Here is a 26,184-nt window from a genome sequence, read left to right on the forward strand (position 1 = left end):
GTCTGGTAATTTTTAATAAATTCTGACTGTCATATATTTCTGGCAGACCTCTTATTATAATGTTATTCCAGCGACTTCTCGGTTCTAGATCTAAAAGTTTGTCTTGCATTTCATTTATCAGAATATCTTTGGCACTCAGATTTTTATTTATTTTTTCCATTTCAAGTTCAATGGTATGGTTTTTGGATTCGAGAACATCTAACCTTTCGGTTATTAATTTAATTGAATTACCAAAGTCTGTAAGCTGTTCTGAAAAACCTTTTATAGCTTTGTGATTGGGATTTAGAGCCACTTTTAACTCGTCAATATGGAAGTTTGATTCATTTTTATCTTTGGCGCTTATTTTTGTACTTTCGACATTTGGTTTGGTGGTTCTAAGCCTTTTTGAGCCAGACTCTTTTCTGGAGAGTGCAGGGAGGAAAATTTGGCCTTAGTGGACTGTGTCTCCATGTTGTCTGAGTTACCAGCCATGCCTGATTGTAGTTGTGATTACACAGTCGAGATACAACCAACAGTCCCTTGTAGGCACGTGGTCTAGGCCTCGAAGACCCAATGAAGAAGAATAACAAACGTAGAAAAAATTGCTTATTTTGATTATAAATCACTTTAAACTTAATAACAGCGATCTTAATCAAATTATACACTAGATTCTGTGGAAACTCCTAGCATATAGTTTTATAATAATGTCGGAAGTCACTTCAAAATGAGGAGCATTGTATTTAGGGTGCGAACTAGACGACAGCCATCTTGAATGGTTCGACCACTCCTTTTTTATCACCAACAGAATCACAAGATCAAACAATAAACTGCTCTACCAAAGAAAAATGCTAAGTCAAAGTCAAAGTAAAAGTAAACTTTATTGTCATTTAGAACTACAAGCGTAGCTTAAACGAAATTTTGTGCATCTACTCAATTCTTGAGAATACAAAGGAAAGTGAAACCACACATACAAGTAGAGGAATAAACATAACTAGCAAATACAATACTACTCCCAATGCATGCAAGAAAGAGCAGAGACATTTACCAACACTCACATACAAAAAATACCCTCCTCTGAGATAAATTAACTACCCTATTTAAAGTAATAAAAAACACACTACAGATTAAATGCCTAAATTATTTGTCTAATATTGCACTTGAGTGAGTTAAATAATACTGACTATGGATATAATAAATAAATATTGCACTTACGTGGAATATATGTAAGTATATCTTGCACAAATAAATAAATATTGACATTATGTGTCTAGACACCTTGGACTAGTGCCTAAATTCAGAAGTCTAATCACTGTAGGGTTGAAACAATCTTGTAGTCCTGCAGCGGATGCTTCGATATCTCCTGCCCAATGCCAGATGCTTAAACATTCCATGCGCAGGATGTGTGTTGCCCTGTAATATTTTGGTGGCCTTTAGGATGCTTCTTGAAGAATAAAGATGTTGTATCAATAGAAGACTGCAAGCTGTTATCTTCTCTGCAGCCCTCACCACTCTTTGTAGTGCCTTCCTTTCTGTAAATGTGCAGATTCCAAACCACACGGTGAAGTTGCAGGTGAGGATGCTGTCTACTGCACATCTGTAGAAGGTGGAGAGAATATGAGAAGGAAGCTTAGATTTTTTCAGCCTTATTAAAATGAGGAGGCATTGGTGTGTTTTCTTGACCAGTTGGCTGGTGTTTCCCGACCACAAGAGATCCCCTGATATGTGTACACCCAGCAATTTCATGTTGTTGACCATCTCCACACTCTCACCATTGACCCTGAGCACTGGGTGGTTTGTTTTCCTTTTCCTGAAGTCAATGATAACCTCTTTGGTCTTTCTTACATTCAGGTTAAGGTTGTTCCCTTCACACCAACTGATAAGAGATGCCACCTCCTCTCTGTATGCTCTTTCATCCTCATTTGTGATGAGCCCAACAACTGTGGTGTCACCAGCAAACTTGATGATATGGTTGGATTTGTGCTTAGCATAGCAGTCATGGGTCAGGAAGGTGAATAACAGTGGACTGAGAACACATCCCTGTAGAACCCCGGTGTTAATCCTGATGCTCTTTGATTTGTTCTTACCTGACCACACCCTCTGTGGTCTCTCAATCAGGAAGTCCAGGATCCAGTTACAGAGATGTTTACTGATTCCTAAATGTGCCAGTTTTTCTATTAGCTGCATTGGTACCACCATGTTAAAAGCAGAACTGAAGTCTATGAGCAGCATCCTCACATAGTTGTCTTTGCCCTCTAAATGCTTAAGGAGATGTGTAGTACTACTGATATGGCATCAGCTGTGGATATACAACCATACAATTTGAGGCCTAAACATCAATTAGATGAATATTTAGAAAAGCTGTACTAACTATCTAACCATCACCTGCAAATACTCTCACAAATACTAAATCTATCTAGCCCGCTTGCCAATTAGAACAAAACACACATTCAACAAAACAGATGTTCAATAACCTTGACATTTCAACAAATGACCCTACAATTCATTCTTTCTTTCAATGTTAAGGTGAATCACTATTGGATGACATATGTTTTCTTGATCCTTGTAAATAAAACAAGCAGAAATTCAGAACTATTAAAAAGGCATATATTAGGTAAGTAGCTTTGCAAGGGGGCAAGACTAGCTGCACTCTATGGATCAAGCCTGGGATCTCAAACCTATAGTTTTCATGGTTATAAAACAGTCAGGAAAGATAAAAAAAAAAAACATTTTGAACAGTGCAGTCACCTCAAACAAACAGATAGACGAAGAGAGAGAGAGAGAACACTGGTAATAAAAGTCTATGAAATGTTGATAATGTTCTTTAAAAGAAATGTTGTCAAAAAGTGAAGGAAAATGCAACATGACTGAGACTAAAACTACTGTCTAGTTGGATACTTTCTGTGGTTACACACTGCTGTTTCATAATGATGCATTGTACTAAATATTACTAAAGTAATAAACTAAAGTACTAAATAAACACTCAACACACACACATATCCAGAATTGTATTTTGCAGTTTTATGTCATGCATTCTTTCATGTGCTGACCTGTGTGTTGTCTCCATTCCACAAAATCAGACTTTCATTAATGAAAAAATCTTGTCCTGAAGGAGCTCGGGAATCAAAATATCCAACCTTCACATAACTGGTGGTGTTTCCATCAGGAGAGACTTGCCAATTTAATATGTCATACACCACTGGAGAATCTCCATTTATGTCAAAAAACAGCTCCTCACCAGCAGTGTCTTCAAAGAACACATTCTTTACATAATGTAACAGCTGATGAGAAAAACAAGACTAAGTTTTCAGTCAGTTATTTAAAATAGCTTGATAACGCTATTTTAAATATCAATTCTGAATATTACAGTTTCATGGTGAGTTTTCAGTCAGTTAATACATGCTTTATCAGGCCATTTTAAACTTTAATTCTGAAGAATACAGTTTCATGGTGAGTTTTCAGTAAGTTATGTGCATTATCAGGCCATTTTAAACATTAATTCTGAATAATATAGTTTCATGGTGAGTTTTCAGTCACTTATTATTTGCTTTATCAGGCTATTTTAAGCATTAATTATGAATAATACAGTTTTGTGGTGAGTTTTCAGCCAGTTATTATGTGCTTAATCAGGCTATTTCAAACATTAATTCTGAATAATACAGTTTCATGGTGTTTTCATTCCCTTATTATTTGCATTATCAGGCTATTTTAAACATTAATTCTGAATATTACAGTTTCATGGTGAGTTTTCAGTCAGTTATGTGCATTATCAGGCTATTTTAAACATTAATTCTGAATATTACAGTTTCATGGTTGAGTTTTCAATCTGTTATTATGTGCTTTATCAGGCTATTTTAAACATTAATTCTGAATAATACAGTTTCATGGTGAGTTTTCATTCAGTTATTATGTGTGTTATCAGGCTATTTTAAGCATTAATTCTGAATAATACAGTTTCATGGTGAGTTTTCAGTCAGTCAATATGTGTGTTATCAGTCTATTTTAAACATTAATTCTGAATAATACAGTTTCTTTGTGAGTTTTCAGTCACTTATTTTGTGCTTTATCTGGCTATTTTAAACATTGATTCATAATAATACAGTTTACTGCGTTGGTGGTGCTGCTGTAGTGCTGTTGCCTCACAGTAAGACGTTGTCCCGTTCGATTCTCAGCTAGAGCATTTTCTTTCTGGAGACATGTGTGAATGGACGTACCTTTGTTGAAGGTTGTGCATCAGGGCTGGCAACTCGGCACATAAAAATCTACTGACAATGATTAGCAGACCAGAGTTCCGCTGTGGCGACCCCTAACCGGGAAAAGCCGAAAGACACAACAACAACAGTTTCATGGTGTTTTCATTCAGTTATTATGTGTGTTATCGGGGTATTTTAAACATTAGTTCTGAATATTACAGTTTCATAGTGAGTTTTCAGTCAGTTATGTGCATTATGAGGTTATTTTAAACATTAATTCTGAATAATACAGTTTCACTGTGTTTTCAATCAGTTATTATGTGCATTATCAGGCTATTTTAAACATTAATTCTGAATAATGCATTTTCATGGTGAGTTTTCAATCACTTATTATGGGCTTTATCAGGCAATTTTAAATATTATAGGTACATAGGTTCATAGATTGGTACTAGGCTATTGGCCATAAGGCCTATGCAAGCCTAGCCATAACAATTCCCTGGAAATTTCTTCCCACAATATTTACTTCTCTGGGCCCCTGTCTAGCAGGGTGACTGACATAATCCCCGGGGTGAATTTCCTATCTCCCATCCAATCATCAAGGTTCCTTTTAAAGAGGGCCAATGAGGTGCTCTGCTTGACATGTATGGGCAGTCTATTCCAGAGTATGGGGAATCTCTGGGTCAGGAACCTATCCCTCCAGCATGTTTTTTTCATTGTGATGATAAGGTTTAGAGCCCTGGAGCATGTGGCTCTGAGGGATTGGGATTTCTTTAAGTGGAGCATGTCCAGCAGCTCAGGGATTGACATGGCCTTGTATGTTAAGCAGAGATTGCCTCTGAGTAGACGATATGCCACAGAGTATAGCTGGAGTTTTTTTAGACGGTCAGAATATGGCATCTGCTTTAGGCCTGTGATTCTTTTAGTGAGGTATTTCTGTGGCCTTTCCAGCTGTTGCAGATGTCATTTGAGGTACATACCAAATGGGGCATTATACTCTATGATGGGTCTAATGAGGAATGAGTACAGTGGGACAATGACCTCCTTTTTTCTGGATGAAAAGCCCTTAGAGATGAGGTGTGCCACATAGAAGGATTTCCTGACCGTTGTGGTGATGTGTTTATCGAAAGTGAGACCACTGTCCACTTGTGTTCTTAAGTCTCTCATCACACTTTCGATGTTTAGTGTCTTGCCACCTATGTGGTAGTACATGTTTTTATTCAAAAGGGGATAACTATACATTTCTTGGCATTAAACTTGAGCCCATGGCTCTGGCACCTGACAACTGTTTCTGTAAGGCCCTTTTGTAGAATATCCACATAATTTGGGGATTCAATAATGGCTCCCTGTTTGCAGTCATCTGCAAACTTTGTTAGCCAGAGTCCCTTAGTGCTGGCCTGTACTTCAGAGAAGTAGATGCCAAATAAGAGTGGTCCCAGGACTGAACCCTGAGGTACTCCACTTGTCACTTGTCTGGAGCTTGATTTGGAGTCGGCTACTTTTACAGTCTGGGTTCTGTCAGTAAGCCAGTTGGCAACCCATCGAGTGACGTAGTAAGTTTATCTATGATTCCAGAGTGGGGGATGGTGTCGAAGGCCTTGGCATGGTCCAGATAGGCTGTGTGGACCGCCTTACCCTCATCCACAGCTCTGAAGACCGATTCAAAGAAGTCAATCAGATTCAGGAGACAAGATCGGCCTTTCACAAACCCAAACTGGGTGGAGTCCAGTGTTTGAAGGTTGCCAATGTTTTTGTTTATAAGTTCCATAATAATGAGTTCCATGACCTTGCAGATCAGGCTTGTCAGACTGATGGAGCGGTAGTTCCTGAGATCCAAGGTGGATCCTCCCTTGTGGAGGAGGATAACTGTAGCTGTGTACCACTCAGTGGGTGCAAAGCCTGAAGTGAGGCTATGATTAAACATGACACTTAGGCGCGGTGCCAATTAATTTTTTAGTTACTGTAGTACACAGCCTGGGATGTCATCTGGTCCCATGGATGCTGTATTCTTAGCTTTGGAGAGTGCTGTTTCTACCTGTGTGGCTGTGATTATCGGAATTTGGCAATCTTTTGGTATTGAGATGGGCCCTTTAGGGGGTGAGAGGAGGGTGAAGTTGGCACTAAATCGATCTGCCAGGATATTTTAAACATTAATTCTGAATAATACAGTTTCATGGTGAGTTTTCAATCACTTATTATGTGCTTTATCAGGCTATTTTAAACATTAATTCTGAATAATACAGTTTCATGGTGAGTTTTCAGTCAGTTATGTGTTTTATCAGACTATTTCAAACATTAATTCTAAATAAAATAGTTTCTTGGTGAGTTTTCAGTCAGTTACTATGTGCTTTTTTGAGCTATTTAAACATTGATTCTGAATAATACAGTTTCTTGGTGAGTTTTCAGTCAATTATTATGTGCTTTATCTGGCTATTTTAAACATTAATTCTGAATAATACAGTTTCATGGTGTTTTCATTCAGTTATTATGTGTGTTTTCAGACTATTTTAAACATTAATTCAGAATATTACAATTTCATGTTGAGTTTTCAGTCAGTTATGTGCGTTATCAGGCTATTTTAAACATTAATTCTGAATATTACAGTTTCATGGTGAGTTTTCAGTCTGTTATGATGCGCTTTATCAGGCTATTTTAAACATTAATTCTGAATAATACAGTTTTATGGTGAGTTTTCTGTCACTTATGTGCTTTATCAGGCTATTTTAAACAATTCTGAATAATACAGTTTCATGGTGAGTTTTCAGTCAGTTATTATGTGGTTATCAGGCTATTTTAAGCATTATTTTTGAATAATACAGTTTAATGGTGAGTTTTTAAGTCAGTTATTATGTGCTTTATCAGGCTATATTAAGCATTAATTCTGAATAATACAGTTTCATGGTGAATTTTCAATTAGTCATTATGTGTGTTATCAGGCTATTTTAAACATTAATTCTTAATAATACAGTTTCTTACAAAAATCAAACTCCGTGTAGGAACGCTGACTGTCTGAGTTGACAGTCACACACTGATGCTGTAAGCACTTACGAACAAGCTTCTTTGGCTCAACGGCAAATTTACGAAGCACAAATGCCAAGCTCTTAGAAAGTAAAGAGGCAAACACTGCTTTAACTTCTGTTAGACGACGAGATTTACAGGATATCCAAAATGTTGAATAAAAAACAATAGCTCCAACTCTCGATAAAATAAAGGGAACGTTCTTTATTCACAGCAATTAAACATCAGTTAGCGCTTTCACCCTCAAAAGGGCTTCCTCAGACTGTACAATGAGCTTAGAAAGGCACAGCCTTTATATATCTTGTGTGCTTAAGTGAATCATTACTATCAGTCATCTCAATTGCATAAATAAATTTACGCAATTAAACTCTTAATCCATCTTATTTGAATTAAAAGTATCCAAACAACTTACACACTTCATTAATATTAGCTTAATAGTTCTTAAGGATTTATCTAATATTTTGTATGACTAATACACTTTTTAACATTAAAAACTTTTAAACTTCTAACCCGACCAATAATAACATAATTCATTGCTACTGGTGGTTTACTAACATACCAATAGATGGTGCTAATACGCCATTCATTTCTTTTAACTTTTTCTAAAACACACGATAGATGAAACCACTTATACACAACCTATATTGTGTCCTCATGTACACAAAGTTAAATACATTGTAAATTCTAATTTAAAACATTGACTTTAAAATATTGACTTTAAAATATTTAAACAAATGTCTGAAATAATATAGTGTAACTCTACCTTACATTTTATACTCTATTACTAAATGTAAGCTCCTATTAAAAATATTAATCACAATCTAGTTTAGTATCAAACTGGAAATTCATCGGGTATGTCATAACTATAGTATTATAAAAATCTGTTTCTCATTATATATTGTCTAAAGTGTCTCAGTGCTGAGACACTTTAGACAATATACAATAGACAATATATAATGAGAAACAGATTTTTTTAAAGTCAATGTTTTAAATTAGAATTTACAATGTAGTAGTAAACCACCAGTAGCAATGAATTATGTTATTATTGGTCGGGTTAGAAGTTTACAAGTTTTTAATGTTAAAAAGTGTATTAGTCATACAAAATATTAGATAAATCTCTAAGAGCTATTAAGTTAATATTAATGAAGTATGTAAGTTGTTTAAATACTTTTAATTTAAATAAGATGAGATTAATTGCGCAAATTCATTTATGCAATTGAGATGATTGATAGTAATGATTAACTTAAGCACACAAGATATATAAAGGCTGTGCCTCTCTAAGTTCAATGTACAGTCTGAGGAAGCCCTTTTGAGGGTGAAAGCGCTAACTGATATTTAATTGCTGTGAATAAAGAACGTTCCCTTTATAATATTGAGAGTTGGAGCTATTGTTTTTTATTCAACATTTTGGATATCCTGAAAGTCTCGTGGTTTAACAGAAGTTGAAGCAGCTTTTGCCTCTTTACTTTCCAAGAGCTTGGTATTTGTGCCTCGTAAACTTGCCGTTGAGCCGAAGCAGCTTGTTCGTAAGTGCTTACTGCATCAGTGTGTGACTGTCGACTTAGACAGTCAGCGTTCCTACACGGAGTTTGATTTTTGCATTTACCCATTTTTATAGTAGGAACGCGCTCTCTAGTGGGACGTTTACGTTGATTAACTTAACTAATACAGTTTCTTGGTGAGTTTTCATTCAGTTATTATGTGTGTTATCAGGCTATTTTAAGCATTAATTATGAATAATACAGTTTCATGGTGAGTTTTCAGTCAGTCAATATGTGTGTTATCAGGCTATTTTAAACATTAATTCTGAATAATACAGTTTCTTGGTGAGTTTTCATTCACTTATTATGTGCTTTATCTGGCTATTTTAAACATTAATTCATAATAATACAGTTTACTGCGGTGGTGGTGCTGCTGTAGCACTGTTGCCTCACAGTAAGACGTTGTCCCGTTCGATTCTCAGCTAGAGCGTCTTCTTTCTGGAGACATGTGTGAATGGGCATACCTTCGTTGAAGGTTGTGTGTCAGGGCTGGCAACTCGGCACATAAAAATCTACTGAGAATGATTAGCAGACCGGAGTTCCGCTGTGGCGACCCATAACCGGGAAAAGCCGAAAGACACAAACAACAACAGTTTCATGGTGTTTTCATTCAGTTATTATGTGTGTTATCAGGTTATTTTAAACATTAATTCTGAATATTACAGTTTCATAGTGAGTTTTCAGTAAGTTATGTGCATTATGAGGTTATTTTAAACATTAATTCTGAATAATACAGTTTCACTGTGTTTTCAATCAGTTATTATGTGCATTATCAGGCTATTTTAAACATTAATTCTGAATAATGCATTTTCATGGTGAGTTTTCAATCACCTATTATGGGCTTTATCAGGCCATTTTAAACATTATAGGTTCATAGGTTCATAGGTTGGTACTAGGCTATTGGCCCTAAGGCCTATGCAAGCCTAGCCGTAACAATTCCCTGGAAATTTCTTCCCACAATATTTATTCTCTGGGCCCCTGTCTAGCAGGACGACTGACATAATCCCCGGGGTGAATTTCCTATCTCCCATCCAATCATCAAGGTTCCTTTTGAAGAGGGCCAATGAGGCACTCTGCTTGACATGTATGGGCAGTCTATTCCAGAGTATGGGGAATCTCTGGGTCAGGAACCTATCCCTCCAGCATGTTTTGTTCATTGTGATGATAAGGTTTAGATCCCTGGAGTGTGTGGCTCTGAAGGATTTGGATTTCTTTAAGTGGAGCATGTCCAGCAGCTCAGGGATTGACATGGCCTTGTATGTTAAGCAGAGATCGCCTCAGAGTAGACGATATGCCACAGAGTATAGCTGGAGTTTTTTTAGACGGTCAGCATATGGCATCTGCTTTAGGCCTGTGATTCTTTTAGTGAGGTATTTCTGTGGCCTTTCCAGCTGTTGCAGATGTCTTGTGAGGTACATACCAAATGGGGCATTATACTCTATGATGGGTCTAATGAGGAATGAGTACAGTGGGACAATGACCTCCTTATTTCTGGATGAAAAGCCCTTAGTGATGAGGTGTGCCACATAGAACGATTTCCTGACTGTTGTGGTAATGTGTTTATCGAAAGTGAGACCACTGTCCACTTGTGTTCCTAAGTCTCTCATCACACTTTCGATATTTAGTGTCCTGCCACCTATGTGGTAGTTCATGGGTACATGTTTTTTTTCCAAAGGGGATAACTATACATTTCTTGGCATTAAGCTTGAGCCCATGGCTCTGGCATCAGGCATCTATTTCTGTAAGGCCCTTTTGTAGAATATCCACATAATTTGGGGATTCAATAATGGCTCCCAGTTTGCAGTCATCTGCAAACTTTGTTAGCCAGAGTCCCTTAGTGCTGGCCTGTACTTCAAAAAAGTAGATGCCAAACAAGAGTGGTCCCAGGACTGAACCCTGAGGTACTCCACTTGTCACTTGTCTGGAGCTTGATTTGGAGTCGGCTACTTTTACAGTCTGGGTTCTGTCAGTAAGCCAGTTGGCAACCCATTGAGTGACGCAGGGATTTATGCCCAGCTCAGTAAGTTTATCTATGATTCCAGAGTGGGGGATGGTGTCGAAGGCCTTGACGAGGTCCAGATAGGCTGTGTGGACCACCTTACCCTCGTCCACAGCTCTGGAGACTGATTCAAAGAAGTCAATCAGATTCAGGTGACAAGATCGGCCCTTCACAAACCCAAACTGGGTGGAGTCCATTGTTCGAAGGTTGCCAATGTCTTTGTTTATAAGTTCCATGATAATGCGTTTCATGACCTTGCAGATCAGGCTTGTCAGACTGATGGGACGGTAGTTCCCGGGATCCAAGGTGGATCCTCCCTTGTGGAGCAGGATAACTGTAGCTGTGCGCCACTCAGTGGGCGTGAAGCCTGAGGTGAGGCTATGATTAAATATGACACTTAGGTGGGGTGCGAGTTAATTTTTTAGTTCATGTAGTACACAGCCTGGGATGTCATCTGGTCCCATGGATGCTGTATTCTTAGCTTTGGAGAGTGCTGTTTCTACCTGTGTGGTTGTGATTATCGGAATTTGGCAATCTTTTGGTATTGAGATGGGCCCTTTAGGGGATGAGAGGGGGGTGAAGTTGGCACTAAATCGATCTGCCAGGATATTGGCAATATCCTTGGGATCAGTATATTTAATGCCATTCTATTGTAGCTCAGAGCAGATCTGAGCATTGCCATTTAGATTCATGACATAACTATAGAATGCCTTGTGGTTGTCTTTGGAATCTTTGGCAATTTTATTTTCGTAACTAGCTTTTGAGGATTTTATGAGGGATCTCTGCTTCTTAATGAGGCTGGTGAGGAAGTTTTTTGCATCCTGGGATTTTCCTCTTTTCTGCAGCAGTTTCTTCCTTCTGTTGTATAGTTTGTTTATAGCAGGGGACCACCAGATTGGCTTCCTTTTTTTGGAGAAGAGCATCTTGCTTCTATTTGGGATGGCACGATTCATGCACAAGTGGATGTGCTCGTACAGTGCCTTAGTGTAGGATTCTGCAGTCGAACTTACAGATCCCGTCTGCATGGGTGTTGTGAAGTTTGTCACTTCTGACTTCAGTAGCATGAAGTTGGCTTTGGAGAAGTTTTTTTAAGGAGGTTTCCTTACTGGGGGTGGGGTGGGGGTGGGATGTTGATGTCAAGGGTGATTTGCTTATGGTCAGACCTGACCAATGAGGAGGTGATCACTGGTGTGGAGCATCTATCTCCCATGTTGGTAATGACCAGGTTTAGGATATTGGAGCCCCTGGTGGGACAATGGATTAGTTGATCCAGGGCATTGGAATTTATGAATTCCAAGAACAGTTGGGAAAAGGAGTTGGTACCAAAGTAGGTTTCCCAATTAATGGCAGGGTAGTTGAAATCACCCAGTATTAGGGTGGTTGGTTGTATCTTAATATTTTCCAGTATGTTTAGGAAGGTGTAGTGAGAATCTTGGGGTATAGTGGGGATCTGTAGCAAGCTACAATTTGGATTGCAGTCTTACCTAGTGTTAGTTACACCTGGAGAATTTCAGATGCATTGTGTTGGGCAACTAGCCTGGAGGTGTGAATATCCTTGTTGAATAAGGACACTCCTCCACCTTTAGTGTTTCGGTCTTGGTTTTGTGGATAAAAAGTGTGGTAAGAATTGTTGCCTGGTATTGCAGGGGTGCTCTCTGGAGCCTTGAACGAGGTCTCAGTCACTGCACAGATATCGATGTTCTCCATTTTTAGGAGTGCCTCGAGAGAGTGCATTTTGAGGTTTAGACTTCTAGCATTGAGTAGAATTACCTTCAGATTTTGCAAGCTTGTATCTGTTATGGTGGTGGTTTTATCCTTTGAACCTTGCCTAAAAAAGGCACTATAGTGGTGGCAAGAGCTTTAGCCAGTAACCTGAATCCCAGGAGTGACAGGTGCAGACCACCTCTGGCAAAGCATCGTCATTTGTCAATTATGTCTTCCCAGACAGACAAATACTGGATCCCCTTTGAATGACACCAGAAGCTTAGCCAATTGTTGAATCAGTCATTTTGTCCTTATACTGTGGTATCATTCTGGGCAAAGGCAGGATGCTACTCAGGGCTAGGGTCATACCTGCTGGGTCACATGATCCAAGAGCTCTTCCATGTCTCTTTTCATGAAGTCCAGGGAGGTACGTCTCAAGTCATTCACTCCAGCATGGACAATGACAGAGTCGTATTTGTACTAGTTGTGGAGTGACTTGAGTGCATACGTTATGTGGCGGATCCTGGAACCCTACAGGCAGCTGACTGTAATTTTCTCCTTTTTCAGCCAGGTGAGTGGGACATCAGTGTGCCTGATTATAGAGTCACCTATGACTAAAGTGTTGGGTACATTGTCTTGCCTTAGGGGCTGTTGTTGGATGGCACACTGGTGTTGTGAGCTATATGTCACTTTGGTTGTGACTGGTGTTTGTTTGTTTGTCACCTATGACTAAAGTGTTGGGTACATTGTCTTGCCTTAGGGGCTGTTGTTGGATGGCACACTGGTGTTGTGAGCTGTGTGTCACTTTGGTTGTGACTGGTGTTTGTTTGTGTTTTGGCTTCGGAGGTCCTTGTTGCTTGGGCAGGCTAATGTTAAGGGCCTCCGCATATGTGGCTTTAGTGTTGCTATGTGTGGGTGTTGATGGTGAGGGTTTTGAAGGGCTATGAGTTACTAGAGGTGTAATGCAGGTGTTAGTCTTCTCCTCTTGACTGTCTAGCACAATCTTGACTGGAGAGAGCTTAGCTTCCAGTTTGCCTATGTAAGTGCATCTCTTGCAGGTTGTAGTGTTGTGTGGTAGGAGGAGAGGATTGCCTGTGTACATGAGGCAGTTGCCGCATTGCCCCAATATGCCCAGATTCACCAGGTGGACTGGAGAAATCACTGGAAGCTGACCCTTGGACATACCTGTTTAGGTGCTTTTTTGTAAAGTTTAAGAGCTGGTTTCTCTTACCTTTACAAGGTACTTTCTGAATTAATTAATTCTGAATAATACAGTTCCATGGTGAGTTTTCATTCTGTTATTATGTGCTTTATGAGCATGTGTGTATGAGCATCATACCAAAATGCTGAATCACTTCCATATGAACTGCTTAAGAAGGCTGCTGAAAATTACCTGGCAGGACAAAGTTCCAGACACAGCTGTCCTCTCTCAGGCTGGACTGTCAAGTATCTACACCCTGCTGAAGAGAGCCCAAGTCAGGTCGGCAGGCCACATTGTACGTATGCCAGTCACACGCCTCATTAAGAGACTGTTTTATGGTGAACTTACTGTAAGCAAATGCACACAAGGTGGGCAGAAAAAGTGATTCAAGGATATATTGAAAGTCTCTCTGAAAAACGATGGCATTGACCCGTACTCCTGGGAAATCCTAGCACAAAACCGCCCCGCCTGGTGAAACTGCATCAACTAAAGTGCTGTCTCCTACGAGCAGAGCAGGACTGCAGAGGCACAGAGGAAGCCTGAGCTGCATAAATCTACAGCCAACTTATTACCAACCAACTCAAATTACCACTTGTGCCCAACATGTGGCAGAGTTTTTCAAGCCCGCATTAGATTGATCAGCCACAGACGGACACACCATACTCAGTTAACCTCCTTGACGTGATGTCTTTGGTCATCGTCGACAATGACGGACGAACAGCAACATGTGCTTTATCAGGCTGTTTTAAGCATTAATTCTGAATAATACAGTTTCATGGTGAGTTTTCAATTAGTTATTCTGTGCTTTATCAGGCGATTTTAAACATTAATTCTGAATAATAAAGTTCCATGGTGTTTTCATTCAGTTATTGTGTGCGTTATCAGGCTATTTAAAAAAAATAATTCTGAATATTACAGTTTCATGGTGAGTTTTCAGTCAGTTATGTGCTTTATCAGGCCATTTTAAACATTAATTCTGAATAATACAGTTTCATGGTGAGTTTTCAGTCACTTATTATGTGCTTTATCAGGCTATTTTAAACATTAATTCTGAATAATACAGTTTCATGGTGAGTTTTCAGTCAGTTATTATGTGCTTTATCAGGCTATTTCAAACATTAATTCTGAATAATGCAGTTTCTTGGTGTTTTCTTTCAGTTATTATGTGTGTTATCAGGCTATTTTAAACATCAGTTCTGAATAATACAGTTTCATGGTTAGTTTTCAGTCACTTATTATGTGCTTTATCAGGCTATTTTAAACATTAATTCTGAATATTACAGTTTCTTGTTGAGTTTTGAGTCAGTTATTATGTGCGTTATCAGGCTATTTTAAGCATTAATTCTGAATAATACAGTTTCATGGTGAGTTTTCAGTCAGTCATTACGTGTGCTATCAGGCTATTTTAAACATTAATTCTGAATAATACAGTTTCTTGGTAAGTTTTCGGTCAGTTATTATGTGCTTTATCAGGCTATTTTAAACATTAATTCTGAATAATACAGTTTCATGGTGTTTTCATTCAGTTATGTGCATCATTAGGCTATTTTAAACATTAATTCTGAATAATACAGTTTCAATGTGTTTTCAATCAGTTATTATGTGCATTAAAGGCTATTTTAAATATTAATTCTGAATAATACATTCTCATGGTGAGTTTTCAATCACTTATTATGGGCTTTATCGGGCCATTTTAAACATTAATTCTGAATAATACAGTTTCATGATGAGTTTTCAGTCTGTTATTATGTGCTTTATGAGCATGTGTGTATGAGCATCACGACAAAAAGCTGAATCACTTCCATATGAACTGCGTAAGAAGGCTGCTGAAAATTTCCTGGCAGAACAAAGTTCCAGACATAGCTGTCCTCTCTCAAGCTGGACTGTCAAGTATCTACACCCTGATGAAGAGAGCCCAAGTCAGGTGGGTAGGCCACCTTGTATGTATGCCAGACACACACCTCCCTGAGAGACTGTTTTATGGTGAACTTACTGTAAGCAAATGCACAAAGGTGGGTAGAAAAAGTGATCCAAGGATACATTTAAAGTCTTTATGAAAAGCTTTGGCATTGACCCGTACTCCTGGGAAATCCTAGCACAAGACCACCCCCCCCCTGCAAAACTGCATCAGTAAAGGTGCTGTTTCCTACGAGCAGAGCAGGACTGCAGAGGCACAGAGGAAGTGTGAGCTGCATAAATATACAGCCAACTTATTGCCAACCAACTCAAATTACCACTTGTGCCCAATGTGTGCCAGAGCTTTCCAAGCCTGCATCGGATTGATCAGCCACAGATGGACACACCATACTCAGTTAACCTCCTTGACGTGATGTCTTTGTTCATCGTCGACAATGATGGACGAACAAGAACATGTGCTTTATCAGGCTATTTTAAACATTAATTCTGAATAATACAGTTGTATGGTGAGTTTTCAGTCAGTTATTATGTTCTTTATTAGGCTATTTTAAGCATTAATTCTGAATAATACAGTTTCATGGTGAGTTTTCAGTCAGTTATTATGTGCTTTATTAGGCTATTTTAGGCATTATTTCTAAAAAATACAGTTTCATGGTGAGATTTCAGTCAGCAATTATATGTGTTATCAGGCTATTTTAAGCATTAGTTCTAAATGACACTGTTTCATGGTGTTTTAGTAAAAAACAGAATGAGAAAATCAAATAATATATTTTGCATAAAAATGTCATCTGAATTTGTTGTAAATTGTTGCATGTACATATTCAGATATAATTTTTTTTCTTTCTGAAAACTTATGTAAATTAAATTGTTAAATCTGATAGGGAGTTTCCTCTGAACATCATTGCAGTAGCCCAGGACTTAAGCAAAACTAATAACCAAAATTAATCATTGTAAAACTTGTAGTGTAAGTTCTGCTATTTGGAGCTTTTATTTAAAAGCTTTTAACAGCCATGAATAAATAGCCTCAAGTCTTTTCATAATTAAATGACAAGTTATAGTAACTACTTAAAAATATACCAAAATACAGCAACAAAACCAAGAAAACTCAGGGATGCCCACTAGTGATGGAAACCAAGACCAGTAGTAGTAGTAAGGAAATCCAATCTTTATTGAACGACCACAGAATACGACAAAATGAAATCCAAAATTAGATCAAGCGCTTTCGCTCGGTTAATACCGAGCTTTCTCAAGATAAAAACCAAAGTGCAGTGCCATCAATAAATAGGTAGTAGTAAGTCACCTGACTCATTCATTAACATAATTGTATAATTAGTAAGCACTTAATAGGCTAAATACAAAAGTATTAATAAAGTTCATATTTAAAAAGCCATTGTTATTAAAAAACACATAATTATATTTGTAAAACTTAGTGTGGATAGGTATTAATAAACATATAAAAACATCAAAGCCACTTACACTCCTTACTGCATAAAACTGGTAAAAACCTGTTATACTAACTCAATTCAAGTGCATAAATGACCCTCATCTGAGTATTTAAGTACCTAACTACACTTCCAACCTAATATAAAACTTATGCACTTGAATTGAGTTTGTACAACAGGTTTTTACCAGTTTTATGCAGTAAGGATTGTAAGTGGTTTTGATGTTTTTTATATGTTTATTAATACATATCCACACTAAGTTTTACGAATATAATTATGCGTTTTTTAATAACAATGGCTTTTTAAATATGAACTTTAATAATACTTTTGTATTTAGCCTATTAAGTGCTTACTAATTATACAATTATGTTAATGAATGAGTCAGGTGACTTACTACTACCTATTTATTGATGGCACTGCACTTTGGTTTTTATCTTGAGAAAGCTCGGTATTGACCGAGCGAAAGCGCTTGATCTTATTTTGGATTTCATTTTGTCTTAGTCTGTGATCGTTCAATAAAGATTGGATTTTCTTACTACTATTGGTCTTGGTTTCCATTGCTAGTGGGCATCCCTGAGCCTACTTAAAAATATAGATAATTTTTAATGATTGCATAAGCTAGAACCCCCAAGTATCAAATACTTGTTATGCAGAATTTTTTTTGTCAATGTTTTATTACTACTTTTAAATAGGTTGGTAGAAGATGGCATAGTGTATGGTCTACTATAGCAATAACCAATGAGTGGATGTGGTATATTGAAGATTTACCCACGGTTGTTGTGGTTTAAACACAAGGGTGAAGACGAGTGATTAAACAAAGACAACCATGGGTAAATCTTCACTATAGGAGTTGGTTATTTATATTATACAATGAGATTATTTAAGAAAAAAATATTTACTTTTCATAAACAATGTCTTTTTATAATGTCTCTGTGGTGTTCTACTTTTGTTAGATATTTTGCAGCTTTTTTTGATGTACTGCACATGCGTATGGGACTTACATTCCCATGCTTATGCAGTACATCAGTGCTTTGGACAATTTAGAGGTATGAGGCAGACAGGGCAGAAATACAAGGAAAATCAGATACATTTATTTAGCTTTTCATAATGTACCTGATTTTCCTTGTAATTCTGCCCTGTCTCTATCATACCTCTAAACTGTCTGGATTTCAAATTTCATACCTCTCAACCTCTTAGCTCAAGAAAACTAGAAAGATGAAGGATATATTAATAGAAGAAACTCTGGGAGACTGGACCTTTTTCTATTGGTATATGCTGGATTTTACAACGGGCACACTGATTGGGCTTACCAATCTGCATGTGCATTTTTGAATGTTAATGGCCAGATATTGCATAATAAGAAATAATACACACTTGCAACCTTTCTTTTCAAATACTGTTTTTCTTCACTCCGAGTGTAACAAAATATTATATGCATACTATGTAATACAAGTAAAAGAACATGAAAAGTACAGCACAACAAATTAAATGAATTATAAACTCACCCAAAGCTCATACATTTGGACTTAATATTAAACTGTATATACACAAGCTCTAGGACTCAGAAATATTCATTGAATTGCAGTGAGCAATTATGCATAATGAGTTGTTGCTTGCAGGTCGTGTGCAATTTGTGGATGAACTGAGTGCGAGTTCAGGAGGATGAGAATAATAGCTGCTCACAGCATATACTAGTTACAGTATAATGAAGTGGTGATGATCAACATTATTAAAATATAAATGCAGGGAAGTAGCAGAAATATGTTATGGGTTGTTGCATCTTTAGTGAATGTATATATGAAACAGGCTGTTATTGTCTCTAGCAGATGCAGTATTGTGCATTGCCACCTTTAGAGATTCCATTTTCATTTGTCCTACCCTAACATTTCATGGACATTACACCACATTGAATTACAGAAGGAGTCATTACTGGACACATTGCAGGTGCTGTGAAGAGCACTTCTAGCTAACATCAAAGATTGAAACAATACTAATTTCCTAAACTTTAATCATACTTTGATTTAGGAATGGTGTCCATTCATGTCATGACATTAAAAACCCAAAAGACTTGGAGAAATTAAAAAAAGAAAATTGATCAGGGGTCTGAATGGAGAGATGATAAATCAGCAAGCAAAGGAGAGTAGAATTGATAGAATTAAATTCATCCTCAAGTCTTGGCGAGGACTTCCATGATGCGGACCCTGTTTTTCACAAAATCTCACCAAGACAACAGTGATATATAGATTGTATTTTATATAGCGTATGTCATGGACAGAAGTAAGTTAATAAATAAAAAGATAGCTGGGTGCACAAGACCCAGAATTAAAAGGTGCTCAATCCTGGTAGGTGCACCTGTGCCAGGACTGGAAAAAATGACAGTGTAGAATCTTCAAGACATGGAAACATTTCTACAATAGAGCCAGGCCAGGCTCAGGGGAGGGTGGCCTCCTGTTGCAGAAGGAAGTAGTAGTCCACAAAAAACACAAAAGTTGATAGGCCAAAAAAGAGCCATAAAGATGATAGAGTGGAGTATTGAGGATAAGAAAGAAATTATGTATTGTTACTATTATGCAAGAAGCTCAGAATTTCCAGACAGGGGATATACAACAAAGATTAAGAGAGAAATTAGAATAAAGAAAAATACTTGCACAAGAAAAACCTTCAGAAGCTTCAAATGAAAAATTGTGTTCATTAATACAAAATATTTATGAAAAACATTTTATAGACCAAGAAGCCTTCAGTTGTTTGGAAAGAAAAGTGACTGAGGAAGTGTGAAAATATAAACATGAAAATCTAGAGACTTTTGAAAGGTATAAAAAAGAAATGTGGACATGGGAAAGAAAGAGAGATTGGATATGGTACAATATTTATTCAAAGGAGAAAGCCAAATTAATCAATGCAAAAAAAGCAGCCCCCACAAATATTTGAAGAGAAATACTAGCAAAAGCATCCATATATGGAAAATATCACAATATAAAAAATAAAATCACAAAGAGGGAATGTAGAACAGAAGATTAGCAAAGTAGAAGTTAAAAAATGGAAGCTGAAGTTATGGAAGTGAAGGATTTAGTGTAGAAAGTCTAGCACAGGTTATATCACAGTATAAAGGAACAACAAGTCCCCCAAATAAGGAAAGACAGGAGGAGCAGGAGACATCTGAAGAAGAAATATGGACATGGGAAAGAAAAAGAAATTTAATATGGTGCAATATTCGTGTAAAGGAGAAAGCAAAACTAATCAATACAAAATAAGCAGCACAAAAGATATTTGAAGAAATATACAGCAAAAGCATCTGGGTATGGATAATTTTACAATACAAAAATAAGAAAATAAAGAAGAAAAGAAGAAAAGAGGATTACTAATGGAGAAGTTAGAGAAATAGAAACTGAAGTTATGGATTACCTGTTAAGTGAAGGATTTAGTGTAGAAAATCTAACTCTGCTAACATCACAGGAGGATAGAGCAATGGATCCCCAAATTATAGAGAAACCAGTGGAGTGGGAAACAACTGATCAGTTGCTATATGAACATACTTTGGAGCCTTCCACAGGAAACTAGTGCAAAAGTTCAGTAGGAGTTGCACAGCAAAGGAAGCAACAGTAAACGGTGGTAACTCTTTCACAGTAAATGTTGTGGAGTGATAGGCCAGTGAGTTCTCATATGAAAGAGCAAAGGATGACACAAGATGAAACTGAAGAGAATGTCATACAAGAAGATGCTCTGGAACTTTCTTTAGAATGCCTGCAGGAAATGGAGAACTAAGAATGTGCCCTCAGTTTTGAAGAAAATTATCTAAAAGAAGAGTTGCTTGATTTAATACAAATGGACAGACATTAAGATCAATGAAAGAGATAGATTACAGAAAGTTAATAAAACTCAAAAAGTTAGAAGTTTGATAAAGCAAATGAACACAGTAATTAGGATTGTTCATAGAGATTCATGCAATATAACATAAATCAATAGGATATATTACCGTAATAACAGATAAAGTCTTACCACAAAAACACAGGGCAGTAAGGGAAAGGAAGGGGAGAAACCAAATGCCATCATCGAAGTATCAAATTGAGAAAACAATAAAGCAATTAAGACAAAAAGTGTCACTGTTAAAAGAATACAGAAGAGGGAACAGATCAACAAAAATACTTAGAAAGCTAGATTTGATAAAAGCAATGCACAGTATCAGAACAGATCAGGATCTATCATGTACTATCACAAATAATAAACTAAAAATATCAGTAGAGGCAATAAAATGTGGAATATATGTAGATAAATACAAAGGAAATGTACAAAAAATCAATTTATTGATCACCCAAAAAAGGTTTATAGAGAATTGGGAAACAAGGCAAAAGGAACCGAAACACTACCTGAATAGAAGAAATAGATACATTTTGGAGAAATATCTATGAAGATCCTGTGGAACATAACAAAGATACTGAATGGATAGAAAATGTAAAAGAAAGAATAAGAAGTTCAAATATACTGGATATGAAATAGGATGAGGTAATAGCCAGAGAGATTGAAACAAAGTTAAGGAAAGCTCCTAGTTGGAAAACCCTAGGCCTAGAGGCAGTATCTAACTTCTGGCTAAAATTATTAACATCTTTACATAAAGATTTAGCCATGAGTAAGAACTATTTATATGCACATCCCAAACAGTCACCAACCTGATTAACAACAGGAAAAACAATACTTCTACTTAAGAGCAAACCTGCAAGTTATCTTAAAAACTATAGACCGATAATTTACCTTCTGATGATGTATAAACTATACACTGGAATTGATGCCAACAAAGTTTATAGTCATTTAGAAGAAACCTCTGTCATGGCAATATAATAAAAGAGTAACAGAACAAACTCATATGGAAAAAAAGAATCTGTTGATGTTAAATAAAGTCATAATGGAGAACTGTAAAATGGGGAAGAATCTAAGTATGGCATGGATAGACTACAAAAAGCATTTGGCGGTATTCCACATTCATGGATAAAAGAGTGCTTAAAAATGTATAAGATACACCCTAAATTGACTGATTACATTACAGTGCCCAGAACCAGTGGCACACCACTTTGCAGTTAAGCCATGATAAAGGACAAGTTATTATTCTAGGGATAAAAATTCAAAGGGGGATATTCCAGTGTGAATTTTTGTCACCACTTCTCTTTTCTCTTGCCCTTAACCCATTAAGCTGTCTACTTAACAGATTAGGTTATGGCTACGATTTGGCTCCCAGAAAACAACAAAGAATAAAGACTTCTCATCTTTTGTGAATTATTTAGAACTGCATAGTTCATCAGATGAGGAACTTAAAGCACAACTGCAAGTGGTCAAAACATTTTCAGATTAAATAAGAATGTCATTTGGTCTTGATAAATGTGTAAACACAACATTTAAAGTAGGACAGCTGCAGCAACAAGAAAACATCAGCCTGGGACATGAATGTGACATAAAATAACTTGACCCAGTGGGAAAGTATAAATATTTGAGAACTGAAGAAGGATCAACAATAGAACATGAACAAATGTGAATAAAACTTAGTAAGGAATATTTTAGAAGACTAAAATTAATAGTGAAAACAGCATTGACATATATGAACAAAATCCAGGCAATAAACCAATTTGCTCTTCCTGTTTTAATTTACAGTTTTGGAGTGGCTGACTTGCCCAAAAGGTGTTAGATCAGCTGAACAGGAAAACAAGAAGGATGCTTCATGTTTATCAAATTATTTATAAAATCAGTGCAACACCAAGACTATATATTCCTTGTTCTGAAGGAGGTATGGACCTTGTCAGGATTGATTACATGTATAGATTTGTAATTGTAGGACTGCATACGTGTCTGCTGACCTCGCAAGACCCAAATGTAGTGAAAGTTTTAAAACATGAAGAGAACAAATCTAAGCTGACTTCCCTGCTTAGTTTAGCAGAAGCATATTGGTTTCAAGCGGGAATGGAAATCAATCCAGATGTAGATAAAAATCAGGCAGCAACTGAATGTGCTAAAAACATTTCTTTCTTTCTTTCTTTCTTTCTATATTTTACATTTGTTGAATATGAGGTGAAGGATCAGATGCAAAGGCAAGAAATGTGGAAAATGCATAAATATGCTTGCAGGTACATAAATGTTTGGAACAACCTCATGTTGATCAGGATCAAACTTGGGAATGGTTAAGGAGAGATGAATTTAACTCAACAGATGAAAGGTTAATGTTAGTGGCCCAAGATAGTGGGCTACATAAATATTGTTTTCCAAAGTCCATTGAACATGTGGGAGAAACAGACAAATGTAGGTTTTGTAAAACAGACTTAGAAACAGTCTCACATCTTGTTGCTGGTTGTACTATGCTAGTGGCAGAAGGACTGTATACTGAAAGGCATAATAATGTGACAAGACTGTTGCACTGGGGATTGTGCAAACATTATGCTACTGAAGTGGCTGAAAAATAATGGAAACATGAGCAACAAAGCATTATAGAAAATGATGAAGTTTATATCACATGGGATCACCTATTACCAACAGTTCAAAATATAGATGCGAAAAAAAGCAACTAAAGTAGTCCATGATAAGAAGACAAAAGTAATATTTATCACTGAAATTGCTACACCCAGTGAATGCAGTGTCTTATGTACAGAGAGGTATAAAGTCATAAATTACAAGGATTTCCAGGCAGAAATGAGGGCAATGTGGAAGAAGGATACCCAGACAGTTCCAACGGCAGTAGGAGCAATGAATCTTATAAAAAAGAATTTACAATTGTACTTAGATAAGTTACTAATACATGTAACTCCATATGAATTGCAGAAAGAGTCATTACTGAGTACATTGTGGGTGCTGCAAAGAGCACTTCAGGCTAACATCAAAGATTGAAGCAATATTCATTTCATGAACTTTAATCATATTTTGACTTAGGAATGGGGTCTATTCCTGTCATAGTATTAGAAACCCAAAAGACTTGGAGAAATTAAAAAAAAAATAGGTCTGTACCATGTGGAAAAGTACATCTTGCTTGTAGCGGTAGATGTGTCAACCTCATCTGCTGGTTTGTGAGAAATACTAGCTAATCCAATCTTTCAATGACCAACAGGGACTCACTGAGGATATCCCAGAAATACACCTCCAGAATATACCATCATTTCCTCAATGCAATGTAGGATTAAATCGGAGACCATATGTCATTGCCATGCACAGTGAGGGCAAAGCCATCAGTGTGTAGGATACCTATGACATAGCCTGCTTTCCAAAAATGCTGGGGACCATAGACTGTGCCCACATTAAATAATGGCTCCACTTGGTGTCCACGGAAGAAGGCATGTTCACCATAAAGGTTATTGCCCAAGCTGCCAGGAGGTTTGTAATGTACATGGTATTATTTACAGTGTGCCTGCAGGCCCCTCAGGAAGTTGCCATGACTCCCACACATGATGCATGTGTGAACTTTATTAATGATTTATGAAAGGTGAATTTCCCAGGAGATCTCATTGAAGAGTCTGGATATGCTGTGGTGCCCTGGTTGATGACACCTCCCTGAAATCCACAGTGACAGCTTTGGCCCATAGTAAATCATGCTCATCATGGTGATATGTGAATTATGCGGACCCAATAACAGACTGTGCTTAATCATGCAGACAGGCCATGTTGCACAACAGACAGAAGCAACCTAAATAACAAAGCCCACAAGGCAGGGCACAGTAATCATCATTTACAAAACCTGGGTGGGAACATGATTGCGCAATGTCTTCCACAAGAAAATGTGTGAATGCTGTAGAAATTGAAAAATAGGTAAGCAAACTGCATGTTTTTTTTTCTTGGAAGGGACTACTGCAAAAGGCTTTGGAAATGTCCATCCTTAGTGTGTGTGTGTGTGTGTGTGTGTGTGTGTGTGTGTGTGTGTGTGTGTGTGTGTGTGTGTGTGTGTGTGTGCGTGTGTGTGTGTGTGTGTGTGTGTGTGTGTGTGTGTGTGTGTGTGTGTGTGTCTGTGTGTGTGCAAGTGTGTGAGTGTGGGTATGAGTGTGTATATATGTGTCTGTGTGGGTATGCTGTCTGTGTGTGTGTAGCAGCACTTTGGATTGCTCTTACAGACAAGTCCACACCATGTATGGAATATGTGTGACCATCCTGTGCATGCCCCCATCCATGGGAGCTGTGTCTTCCTGGAGTTTCATGCAAAGTAATTTGGCCTTGCCTAGAAGTAGGTGTGCTGTGTGATCATGACATTCTTCACCAGATTTAGCACTGGCATGAGTAACACTGCCTCAAGGACAGCCTCTCCTGCCTGTACACACTTTTACACTTCATGTTGCTGTTGATGTCATGGAGCTGCATGATTGTGACTTTGGCCTTCCATGTCTACAATGGCCACATTCTCCAGAGGCAGAGGTGGAGTGGCTATGCCTGACATGCAACACAGGAGTACATGAGCACCTGCCATGTACCAGTAGGTGATCAGTCTGGTCTAAAATGTCACATGTATGAGATATGTACTCCCATGTATCATCATGAACACACTACGATACGTATATCATCTTTGCCAAGGCTGAGATTTTGCTAGCCAGTACCTCCACACTGGGTTGCAGACACTAACAAAGCTAATTTTGAGGAATGTGGTACCCATGCTATCTATAGAAAAAAAGAATGCACACCCACATGGTCATCCCCATGACTGGTAGAGCTTTTGGCAGACAATGATGTTTGAGATGCAGGGGTGACTCACTGCCTTGACTGTGAGTGTGTATGTGTGTTCTCACCAGCTTGCCCTTCATTTGGTATGTGTGCATCTTTGGTGGTGTGCACAAATACATAGCCTGTGTCCATGGCTTGGGTGGGGGATCTGGCTTACTCACCCTTGACACTGTAGTCCCTGACTGTACCAGCTGTTCACTACCATAATAGTCAGTGTCAATTTCCTCTCCCATATCAGGTAGTAGAACTTCCATGGTAGTGGTCGAGCTAGCTGGAACATCACCTATGGAGACACCAAAGGACAAGACCCAGTAAATATACAACTCATCATGTCTACTTTAGTCACATTACAATGTTAATAGTCATTGTGAGTACTGGCAGTAATAGATAATGTAGCCTTACATTGAGTATATGGCCTTGCATCTTGCAGCCCAGAGTACCTGAAATACAAGAAGCCCACAAATCTAGTGTCATGAACAGCAATATAAGAGCAGACAAAATTATTCAAATTAGTCAAAATATT

The 26,184-nt window shown here is 37.5% G+C and overlaps 1 protein-coding gene across 1 annotated transcript in view; it reads right to left on the reverse strand.

Annotated features, from left to right (window-relative positions):
- LOC122801273 (vomeronasal type-2 receptor 26-like) overlaps positions 1 to 25,915 on the reverse strand; it is a 195,731-nt gene extending 169,816 nt beyond the window's left edge. Inside the window, exons 1-2 of the mRNA XM_044070822.1 lie at positions 25,823 to 25,915; positions 3,027 to 3,257 (exon numbers count right to left, since the gene is read on the reverse strand). Coding sequence (XP_043926757.1) covers positions 3,027 to 3,257; positions 25,823 to 25,915 — 324 coding nt within the window. The remainder of the gene's footprint in view (positions 1 to 3,026; positions 3,258 to 25,822) is intronic.
- Between the last annotated feature and the right edge of the window lie 269 nt (positions 25,916 to 26,184).

The sequence above is a fragment of the Protopterus annectens genome, chromosome 4.part1 (assembly GCF_019279795.1).
Source record: "Protopterus annectens isolate FY-2018-M chromosome 4.part1, PAN1.0, whole genome shotgun sequence".
Taxonomy (NCBI): domain Eukaryota; kingdom Metazoa; phylum Chordata; order Ceratodontiformes; family Protopteridae; genus Protopterus; species Protopterus annectens.